The 12,364-nt window shown below is 39.0% G+C and overlaps 1 protein-coding gene across 1 annotated transcript in view; it reads right to left on the bottom strand.

Annotated features, from left to right (window-relative positions):
• The window catches only part of ADGRV1 (adhesion G protein-coupled receptor V1), a 687,583-nt gene that overhangs the window by 383,854 nt on the left and 291,365 nt on the right, over nt 1-12,364 (bottom strand). Inside the window, exon 73 of the mRNA XM_023730073.1 lies at nt 5,511-5,654. Within this exon, the coding sequence (XP_023585841.1) occupies nt 5,511-5,654 (144 nt within the window). The remainder of the gene's footprint in view (nt 1-5,510; nt 5,655-12,364) is intronic.

The raw sequence follows: 12,364 nt of genomic DNA, 5'->3' as shown, positions 1-12,364 counted from the left end.
GCTCTTTTTTGAGTGTTGTTTGCTTGATATATTTTTTTCCATTCTTTGAGTTTTAGCCTATTTGTGTCTTTAAGTCTAAGGTGCGTCTCTTGTAGGCAGCCTATAGACGGATCGTATTTTTTTATCCAATCTGCCACTCTATGTCTCTTTATTGGTGCATTAAGTCCGTTTACATTCAGCATAATTATTGATAAGTATGAGTTTAGTACTGTCATCCTGATGTCTCTTTTTGTGTGTTGTTCACAGTTTCTTTGCTCCCCTTAATTTTCTGTGCTGAGTCATTTTTCTTTGTGTATTTTTTTTCATCTTTTTCATTGTTGTTGATTTTGTGTTTGCTGAGTCTTTATATTTTTCTATTTTTTATTTTGACCTGTAGGATTGTTAGTTTCCTTTGTGGTTACCTTAATATTTACCCCTATTTTTCGAAGTTTATAGCAGTCTTTTATTTCTTTATATTGCCTTGACTTCCCCTCCATATGAAAAATCTATGTCTGCATTTTTTAAGTCCCTCTTCTTTGTTTTAATGTTGTCGTTTTTTACATATTGGTATCTCTGTTTCCCTGTTTTCAACGTTTTAGCTTTGATGTACTTTCGACTTCCCTATCTGAGTCAATATCTGGTTGCTCTGTCCTGCGTTCTAGTCTTGGGTTATTATCTGGTGTTATTGATTATCTAACCGGAGGACTTCCTTTAGTATTTCTTGTAATTCTGGTTTGGTTTTTGCAAATTCCGTAAAGTTCTGTTTATCTGGAAATGCCCTAATTTCGCCATCATATTTGAGAGACAGTTTTGCTGGATATATAATTCTTGGCTGGCAGTTATTTTCCTTCAAGGCTTTATATATGTCATCCCATTGCCTTCTTGCCTGCATGGTTTCTGCTGAGTAGTCCGAGCTTATTCTAATAGACTCTCCGTTGTAGATGACTTTTCTTTTATTCCTAGCCACTCTTAAAATTCTCTCTTTATCTTTGGTTTTGGTAAGTTTGATTATAATATATCTTGGTGACTTTCTTTTGGGATCTACCTAATGTGGGGTTTGATGAGTATCTTGGATAGATATCTTCTCATCTTTCATGATATCAGGGAAGTTTTTTGTCAATAAATCTTCAACAATTTTCTCTGTATCTTCTGTTATCCTCACCCCCCTCCCCCGTTCTGGTACTCCAATCACTCGTAGCTTATTTCTCTTGATAGAGTCCCACATAACTCTTAAAAGAGTTTCTTCGTTCTTTTTAATTCTTTTATCTGATTTCTCCTCAAATAAGCTGGCGTCAAATGCTTAATCTTCAATGTCACTAATTCTAACTTTTACTGCCTCAATTCTGCTCCTATGACTTTCTATTGAGTTGTCTAATTCTGAAATTTTATTGTTAATCTTTTGGATTTCTTATTTCTCTCTCTCTATGGATTCTTGCAGCCTATTAAATTTGTCATTATGTTCTTGAATAACTTTGTTAAGATCCGCTACTACTTTGTCTGTATGTTCTTTGGCTGTTTATACATTTTGTAGCATTTCCTTTCTAATTTCTGGAAGTGTTCTGTATATCAATCTTCTGTATTCTGCCTCTGGTAATTCCAAGAAATTCCCTTCTTCCAGAGAATTTATTAGTTCTTTATTTTGGGAGTTTGCTGAAGCCATCATGGACTGCCTGTTTATGTGACTTGGTATTGACTGTTGTCTCCGAGCCATCAATAAGTTATTATAATTTTATTTTATATTTGTTTAGTGTGTCCTAGCTTCTTGTTTTGTTTTGTTTTGATATGCCCCAATATGCTGCTCGTGTGTGCTAGTTTATTGGCGCCTTTGAAGCTCTAACGTCCTGTCACCAGATGGGTAGTTCTGTAACTATGTGCACACAGGAGTCCATTAAATTTTGCTGTATGGGTTCAGCTCAGGTGTCCAGGCAGTTGGTCACCAAGTGTGTGGTGCAGGCTCTCACCTACAGTCTTAGAGAGCCATGAGTGATTGGTCTAGGCACAGGTATCTGGCCACAGTAGGGTGTCACGCACTGAGCAAGGCAGGGGGCTGACGGCTGCCCCTGAGTGTCTGAAAGGGAAGCGTGTCCCTATTCCCTAGAGTGAGTAGGTAGGTGAGTTTTGCAGCCTGACTATGAGCCCCCTACTCTGTTGGCTGTAAAGACTCGGGGGCACCACTTATTCTTGGACTCCTGTAGCAGGTGACTAGGTGACGTAGGTGGAGTCTCTTCAAGCCCCTGGTGCAGACCCATATAGGTGCCTGCTTAAAGGGCAGGACTGTGTCACAGGTCACAAATCTGCCACTTCACAGCTGAAACAGTTGAAGTTAGAATTCAGGTGTTCACCCTGCTGTACTGTGGTAGTGAGGGCTTACGCTGTTGAGATGGGTCCACACAAGTCTATACAGGAGTGGAAGGCACTCAAAGTCTGCGGACCCCTTATGCCTGTTCATAGCAAAGGAGCTGTGCCAACCCTGAGTTTCTGGCTTAGGGGAGCCAGTAGCTTATTTGTTCCCTTTCCACGGCCAGGAGAATGGGTCAAGGTGCCTTTTGGGATCTACTTCCAGCCCAGAGGACTCAGACTTTGGAAAGCCGGACTGGTGCAGAGCATGGAGGGAGGAGGCAAAAGGGAGAGAGGTTTTTCCCAAATGGGCTTTTTTTTTTTTTAAATCCCAGTGAAAGGCCACAAGCATGTACTTATCTTTAGTCACTTGGGATCTGCTTTTCACTGGTTTGGAGTGTCCAAGCAGAATCTCTGCTGCCAGATCTCTCTCGATGCGGAAACTGCCTCCCAAGCACGCATGCGGAGCTGTTTGCCAGCTTGGGCTGTGCACCTGGAGCCCATTGCGGCTGAAGAGCTGCAGTCCCGCCGCCACCCGTCTGGCACTCCTTGCTTCTTCCAAACCGTCTCCCTCTCCCGCCGCAACTCAGTCTGATTCCTCAACTTTGCCTTGTTCAGGGCTCCTAGATTTTCATATACAATCAAGTCACTTGTTTTTCCAGGTCTTTGTTGTAGGAGGGATATAGGAAGCCATCTGGCTACTCCACCATCTTGGCCCCGCCGAAAAAGCTTGCATTTTAATATGACTTGTCCATGGGTCTTTCCAGAACCTAATTTGTCTAGAGCAAGATGAACTAGACCTTCTTATAAGGTTCTTTTCAGCTGCTTGATTCAATTTAATATTTCTTCTTTGAGGATCAGAAAGCTTCAAAGAGTTTTTAAAATATCTATATCATACACATCAAGTAAGATCTTGTTGTAAGGGCAAACTTCCAGGGTATATGATGTATAGATGAAATAAGTTCTAATGAATGAGTAAGAATAAAATCAAACCTGGATTCTCACTGTGATCTGGACAACTCAGTTTGCCTCTTTTAGTTCCAATTTATATAAATTTGGGAAACCAATAGGCATCATATGATCAACAGTTACATATTATGATTTATCCCCTCCCCCCTTTTAAATTGGGATGGAGAGTAGCAGAAAAGTGTGAGAGGGTGCCACAGGGTAGTTCTGAAGTAACAGTGGAGGAAAAAAAAGCTTCAATTTGACACTAGCCTAACAGTTGCCTAAAGCTTTACTATATCTGAGATCATGCTTGCTACGTGGCTGAAAGGCTGTTTGAAAATGTGTTGAAACACACACAGACACACACACCCAGACAAATACTGGTAGGAGTGCAGAGGACACCCCAAGGGCATGATTATACCATGACTGTCCCAGACCTTGCCCTTTTGGGATACAGTGTTGTGACAATGTGCATGGACAAGGAGTAAGAAATATTTTGCTACATCAAATGTAACGGTTCCAATTGAAAGGAATCTTTTTTTTTTATAACAACCTGTGAGTAGAGAAGACAACAAAACTTCACAGTATTGTTGTTGTTGTTGTTAGGTGCCACCGAGTCAGTTCCTACTCATAGCAATCCCATGTACAACAGAAAGAAACACTGCCAGGTCCTGCGCCATCCTCACAATCATTGTTATGCTTGAGCCCATTGTTGCAGCCACTGTGTCAATCCATTTCGTTGAGGGTCTTCCTCTTTTTCACTGACCCTCTACTTTACCAAGCATGATGTCCTTCTCAAGGGACTGGTCCCTCTTGATAACATGTCCAAAGTATGTACATCACAGCATTAGTAAATTCTATTCCATCATTCCCTCTTGAAGGAAGGAGGTAAAAATAAAACTATTTCTCCTTAATTATTTTTAATGCTGACGGACTCTATTTTATGGGACAAAGCAATTTCATTCCACCTATGGAGAAGCTGCCTCTGGGGGAGTAACTGAAGAATGTCCTCTCAACGGTTAGAGACACCATTACACAAGCTGATAGCCAGAATAGCCCATACTCCCTGCCCCTTTGTCTCTGCGGATTCCACGCCAGCATCTTGTGCCAGGCTTGCCTTAGTCACTTTGAGCTCCCATCTGAAGGAGTAAAAAGGAATGATGCTTTCATAATGGCATCAAAAATGCACAAAGGTTACCACAGTCATAGACAATAGCCATTCCCCACCCCCCATACTGACAGAACAGGAGCCCTGGTGGTGCAGTGGCTAAGTCCTCAGCTGCTAACTGAAGAGTCTGCAGTTTAAACCCCCCAGCCACTCCAAGAGAGAAAGATGTGAAAGTCTGCTTCCATAAAATTTACAGCCTTGAAAACCCTATGGAGCAGTTCTTCTCTGCCCTATAGGGTCACTATGAGTTGGAATTGACTCAGGGGCAATGGGTTTGTGTTTAGGTATCAACATAAATGTTACTCCACTTTGTTGAGCTTTGGGTGGGAAAAGGATAACATGAAGAGTCTATATTGTTAGCTAAAAAGGAAAATTCTGAAATGAGATCTATGCGGAAATAAGATTTCATATGACATGCTAAACAGATAACAACAGAAACAACAATAAAATGGGTTTATATTGGGTTTATATCAGTCTAAAAGGAAATGAAGTCCTCAAGTTGTTTTTTGTTTTCATGTGAATTTCGAAGTAATTAGGAAGCTATCCTTCCTACAATGAGATCAAGTAGAAGATTCAAATACTTAAATGCAATCATGCTACAGGATACGACAACTAGCATTTATCTACATCAGCGCAAACTTTCCATAGTAAACTGAGGCCCAAAAATCAAAGACAAAAATTTACAATGTTACTAAAAGAAAAAGCCTGAAATACTAATTGATGTTTCACTCTAATTTAATGATTTAGCATATGTCAATATTTTATTCTTCAATATCGAGGAAAAACATAGAAATTTTGACTGCTGATGACTTATTTTTAAAATTTTATACTTTGCATTCAAATTCTATAAGATTTACATTTTCTAGCCATCCAAAAAGGAAACATATTTTTCTACCTAATGCTGAAAATTTACAAGTTACTTTCATATAATGCATCCATGAAGTGTACTTTGCTATCCACAGGGCTACTTAGGTTTAAGGAGTAGTTAACCTTAAGAAATTCTCTAAGAATCTTAGTGCTTCCTGTAAGAGTTGCCCTCTAGTGGTTTCCTAGTAGTACAACACCCAGAGCCATTTACCTGAGAATTGGCAGCTTTCTCAGGGACGGGAAGAACGGCTGACTTTGCTTCCTGAAGAATTTTTGGCATTCCATAGACACGTCCACCACCAAGCATCACAGTCACCAGTTGCAATACGAAACTAGAGCCCAGTAATAGGAAGACCTATCAAAAAACAGCATCAATACTTCTTAAAATAGTAAATAATTTTCAGAGAGAAATACTGACATTAGATACAAACCTTTAGCACACTGCCTATGGTTCCTTTAGCATCAAACAGTTTCCTCAGTATTTGCCCTTTCCCCTTGTTACAAGTCGAATCACCAATATGGAGACTGTGGAGAATGGTAGTTGTGAAGGAAAAAAATACAAATTTTCAAATTTCCCACATGTGCCCAAATGGCATTAAGAATAATGGAAATCATAAAAATAGTATTAGTGATGAAATCATCTGTCAAGGGAATGGAAAGAACATATGGAAAAATAGTGTCAACTCCTAAAACCCACAAAAACTTGTTTTCTTCCTCTTCACTGAGTAATAAAAAGTAATTCTAATGAAAAACCAAACCAAACCTGTTACCACTGAGTCAATTCCAACTTAGTAACCCTACAAGACAGAGTAGAACTGTCCTATAGGGTTACCAAGGAGTGGCTGGTGGATTCGAACAGCTGACTTTTTGGTTAACAACCAAGCTCTTAACTACTATGCCACCAGGACTCCACTCTAATGATACTCATTCAAAATTGATAATGAATTAGGTGGCCTGATTACTGGGATATTCTGGATACATAAAAATTACTAATACCATGTATTAGATTTCCAATTTTCAAAGTTTTAGCATCTAATAAAATAGGAGAAATCCTAAATTTAAAAATTGGTTTTATTCTAAAAGTTCTTTTGAATCTTAGAATACATTTTCCCATAGAAACACTGTTATTCATAATGGTTAAGCCCCCAAATAATCCCATAACCTGGAATATTACTAAAAGCTCTGTACATCTTCTTTGGATGTAGAAGAAACCTTTTTTGTGGAGTCCCTTCTTTTCTTTTAAATATAATGTATTTAAACATACATCACATCCACAAATGTGTAAAATATGTACCATAGTGGTTTCCAACTTTGTGCAGCCTGAGGGTAACAGACGTTTCATTCATTCAATCATCATTCATGCAAAATGATATTCACTGAACATGAACCATAGGACAAGTGCTAAAGATACAGAAATAATCACAGTATCCTGACTTTAGTCATATGTACCCTGCCTCCTATAAGGGTTACTGGCTGAATAGTTCACAAATTTTCATTCCCATTTCCCAAGGACTGAAGGGCCACATATCAGCTTAAACCATTCTCCTCTGCTCATGGGTCTGTCAAATCAGCCAGCCCAACATACACAGATTTGTCAGATATTGTAGATCCCCAGGGTGCCAGAAGTTAACATTAAAGTGAACATAAACTATCTATCTCACAGTTTCTTCTCAGGATGACTCCAATCTGGCTATGTGCTGGGCCAGCCTTTTGTAACTATGAGATAATTAATCCCCAGTGTCATAATGCATCCAGCATATAAAATAAATTAATAATAAATATATGACATTTTAAGAATCATCTTGAGGGCTATTCAAAACAAAATTTATAATGGTCTCACTCTAGGTGTGAAGAACCCATAAAGTAACAATAAAATGGAACTCTGGACAGAGAAAGCTTTGAGTCATTCATTGTCACCATGATTTCTATGTTTGATTGTGACTATTTGAGTAGTTGGACTTTTGCTCCTCACTTGTGAATAACAGAATTGTACATTTTTTTGCAGGATGAAACATACTACTCTTAAAATTAATACTGGACAACCATCAATATGATGCATAGTATCTGGTGTAAATGAACTTTGTTCAACATACTGAATTCTGTGTTTTGTTCTTCAATGATTGCTCGTTCCATAGGAGATACCCCAGTACTAGTTTTTACCTTGTGGTAGCATAAAAAGCTGATGGTCATTTGCATCATCTACTGAAAACCTGGGGCAGCTAATGTCATTATTGACCATATGTTGTAATGAATTCTTGCAGATCTAAAGGTTTTAATGTAGTGTCAATTTAATATCCACATGTGTGTTAAATTTCTGAATACCGTGTAATCAAATTGATGTCTGGTGATGGTGACAGTGATTACCGCACACTTAAAATCTAGCAAAGCAATTATTTGTCTCTTAACTGGAAATCACATTTGTTAGTGATGGTACTCATTTTCAACATTATATTCACGATTCCATTCATACTTTGTGTATCTGGTTATAAATTTTATACAGCATTTAAGTTGATACTTAGTGCAAATTAATTTGATTTGAAAATAGTGCTCTGTGTGCGTGATGTGTGTGTGCACCTTAATTCTATGAGCCTTGGGAAACTGATTCTACAAATATCACATAATATACATAAACATATAAAGCTTTTTGTGGCAAAGCGATATATACTCCTTGTACTTATTACATCAATGGCTTTGGAATTATGTAGAGATATTGGTAGAATGATTTCAGGACAGAATTAAAGTATTGTGAAAATTACAGCTTAATAAATGTTTGTTGTTTAAAAAAAAAGCAGATGTTGGAAACAAAGAAGTATCAGTAGTTGGAAAATATGGCCTTGGTGATAAAAATGACACTAGAGATCACATGACAGAATTTTGCAAGACCAACGACCTTGTCATTGGAAATACCTTTTTTTCAACAACATAAACGGTGACTATACCTGTGGACCTTGTTAGATGGAATACGCAGGAATCAAACTGACTACATTAGTGGAAAAAGACGATGGAGAGGCTCAATATCATTCAGTCACAACAAGGCCTGGGGCTGACTACTGAACAGACCAAAAATTGCTCATATGCAAGTTCAAGATAAAGCTGAAGAAAATTAAAACAACTCCACGAGAGCCAAGGTATGACTTTGAGTATATCCCATCTCAATTTAGAGATCATCTCAAGAATAGATTCAACACACAAGGAGTGGAGCCAACATGGTGCTATACACAGAAGCACCACGCCGTCCATCCACAGCAAAGACCCAAAAAACTAAATAAAACAGAGACAAACATCATTCCTGGAATGCTAAGTGGCTAATGAAGAGATAAAGAACTCAACCAAGCACCAAATGGAGTAATAAACTAACAGAGAACAGAGAGCGAGGAGAGATACAAGCAGAGGTCCTCTATCAGCTAACACAGTACAGATTCACCATCTTGGACTCCTGTTGGAGATCGGTGGGCAGGGAGTACAGAAAAGCAGCTTCACAGAGCTCCCAGAAGGAGACAGAGCACTGGTAACCAGTGATACACGCTTTCCCACCCCCCATCCTTCTCCCGCTGCTCAGCCTCCACCACTTCCCAGGAGGCCAAGTGACCACGGCTTGGGAAGTGCTGGCTCCATGCTGCTTGGATTCGCCCCGCTCACACTGGCCGGCTCCCTCAGTACCATTGTGTTGTTGCTGGTGTTGCTTTTTTAGCTTCTTTTGGTTTCTTCCTGCTTCCTCCCCCTCTTTCCTGTAGAACACCTGGCTCCATGTGCCATCTTTGCTTCTTCCTGACAGGCTGTGAAGTGCCGCTTAGCTGGGGAACTGCTTCCCTGGTCTGTGCTGCCACACTGTTGGGATCCCCAGGGACTTTTGTTCTGTTTATTTGTTTTCTTTTTCTTTTCTTAGATTGGGAGCCCTGTCTAGCTGGACTGTACTGAGCGCCTTGGGAGGCACTTCCCGGGTCTGGGCAGCTGCACCAGTGGGATCTCTGGGGACATTTCTTTTTTTTTCTATTTCTTTTTCCTTTCTGTCTTTCTTCATTTCTCAGTTTCCTGTCTCTTTCTACTTACCTTCTTTTCCTTTCTACTGAATACCTGGCACTGCGTGCCATCTCTGCCCCTTCCAGCCAGACTGTACTGCTCGGCTTGGGAGCCACTTCCCTGGTCTGCGCAGCCACACTGGTGGGATCCTTGGAAGCTTTTCTTTCATTTTATTTATAATTATTTATTTTTTCTTTTTCTTTTTTCCTTTTTGTCTTTCTTCATTCCTCAGTTTCTCGCCTCTCTCTACTTACCTTCTTTTCCTATCTACTGAATAGCTGGCACTGTCTGCCATCTCTGCCCTTTATAACCAGGCTGTACTTTGTGACTTGGGAGCCACTTTCCTGGTCTATGCAACCGTGCCAGTGGGAGCCGTGGGGACCTTTCTTTCTTTCTTTTTTTTTTTTTTTTTTTTTATTATTTACTTATTTCTTCTTTTCTCTTTTCCTTTTTGTTATTCTTCACTTCTCAGTTTCTCATCTCTCTCTACTTTCCTTCTTTTTCTGTCTCCTGAATACCTGGCACTGTCTGCCATCTCTGCCCCTTCTAGATTGGCTGTGCCCAAAGGCCTGGGAGCCACTTCACCGGTCACCAGTGGGATCCCTGGGGGCATTTCTTTTTTTTTAATTTTCATTTATTTTTTTCTCCTTTTTTCCCTTTTTGTTCTTCATTTCTTGGTATCACATCTCTCCACTCCAATGGCAAATTCCCTCAGCACTTTTTGTTTTGTTTTGTTTTCTTGGTTCCTATTTCTCTATCCTCTCTTTCTTCTTTCCCATACCCATCTTAGCTCTACACATCACAACCCCCCCTTCCCTTCTGCCTACCTGCACAGTGCACTGAACTTCACACCCCCGAGCAGCACAGGCACAGCCTACCAGAACCTGCTCTGCACTGACCCCTGGCCTGCCCCATCGGCCCCAGTACGTGTCACAAACAATCCATCCCAGCACCTCCCCTTCCACTAGACCTACCCTGCTGCACCATAGCTGAACAAGTGGCCCTGCCCATTGGACAAGGAGGTGACAAGTATCATGCCTACAGGCGAACAAACAACAAAGAACTCACAGCACACCTGCTCAGACATAACCAAATAAAACAAAAAAGAAGGATGAAACAAACAAATTTACAATTAATAAATGAATAAAATAGCTACTGAATGTCCAGAAGACATCAGACAATACCAAAACATTAAAAAAAAAAAAAAGACAGGGTGGTTACAGTAGGCATCCAAAATAAAACACCAGATGACTTTCTAGTGGGAAAAAAGGCACTAGAACTACCTGATAGGGAATTCAAATCTCTAATATTCAGAGCTATCCAAGAGTTGAAGCAAAAAGCAGACAAAAATGAGGAAAAAGTAGACAAATTCATGGAAAATACAGACAAAAACATGGAAGAATTCAGGGAAATAATACAGAAACAAAATGTCAAACTAAATTCACAACTAGAAATCATACAAAAACAACAATTAGAAATCCAAAAGACAAACAACAAGATTTCAGAAATGAACAGTGTCATAGAAGGGCTGAGGAGCAAGTTTGAAACAATGGAAGACAGATCAGTGAAACTGAAGAAAAAATCAGAAAAAAGAATGAAGAAAAATGAAGAAACCCTGAGAATTATGTGGGATACAAACAAAAGCAAACATTTGCAAGTGATCAGAGTTCAAAAACAGGGGGAGAAAATGGAAAACATAGAGAGGATCATTGAAGAATCACTGACGAAAACTTCCCTAATATTATGAAAGACGAAAAGTCGACCATTCAAGAAGCTCAGCGAGCCCCATATACGATACACCCCAAAAGAAAATCACCAAGGCATATAATTACACTTGCTAAAACCAAAGATACAGAGAAAATCCTGAGAGCAGCTCGAGAAAAATGAAAAGTCACGTACAGAGGGAAAACAATAAGATTAAGCTCTGATTATTCGATAGAAACCATGCAGGCAAGAAGACAATGGGAAGACATATATAAAACCTTGAAAGAAAAAAAATGGCCAACCAAGAATAATATATCCTGCAAAACTCTCATTCAAATATGATGGTGAAATTAGGACATTTCCAGATACACAGAAATTAAACTACTATGTAAAAACCAAACCAAACTTACAAGAATTATGAAAGGGAGTCCTTTGGTTTGAGAACAAACAACATAAGACCACAGCCTGAATCTAGGATGAAAGATTGCACCAGCCAGAAACCAACCTAGGAAATGAACTCTCAAGGACTATTCAAAACCAGAAGATTTACAACAAGGAACCAGAGAGGTTAATCTGGGAATGACAAAAACATCAGAAAAATAAAAGGGAATAAACAGTATAGGTATAGAACGTTCTAACAGAGAGGAAGGCAAGGCAATACCAAGTAATAGACTGGTTCAAACCTAGGAAGATAAGAGTAAATTTTGAGGTAACCACAAAGAAAGTTAACAAACCTATTCAGCAAAATAAAGAAAAAAATACACAAAGTCTCAGTAAACATAAAATCTACAAAAAACAAAACAAATGAAAAAAAAATCCACAAACAAAAGGAATTCAGCACAGGGGAGTAAGAGGAACAAAGAAAACATCTGCACTACAAAAAAAAAAAAAAGAGCACTACAAAATGACAGCAATAAACTCACACCTATCAATAGTTACGGTGAACATATGTGGCCTAAATGCACCCATAAAGAGAGAGACAGTAACTGAATGGATTAAAAAACAGGATCCATCCATATGCTGTCTACAAGAGACTCACCTTAGAAACAAAGACGTAAATTTATTAAAATTCAAAGGATGGAAAAAATATATCAAGCAAACAGCTACCAAAAAAAAGAGTGGCAATACTAATCTCAGATAAAATAGACTTTAAAACAAAATTCACCATAAAAGACAAAGAAGGGCACTATATAATGATTAAAAGGACAATTTATCGTGTAGACAGAACCATAATAAATATCTACACACCCAATGGCACAGCTCCAAAATACATAAAACAAACTCTAACAGCACTGTAAAGAGAAATTGACAGTTTCACAATAATAGTAGAAGACTTCAACA

The sequence above is a fragment of the Trichechus manatus genome, unplaced genomic scaffold (assembly GCF_000243295.1).
Source record: "Trichechus manatus latirostris isolate Lorelei unplaced genomic scaffold, TriManLat1.0 scaffold00032, whole genome shotgun sequence".
NCBI lineage: Eukaryota > Metazoa > Chordata > Mammalia > Sirenia > Trichechidae > Trichechus > Trichechus manatus.
Note: the sequence above shows the minus strand (reverse complement) of the source record. Positions and strands in the feature narration are given on the sequence as shown.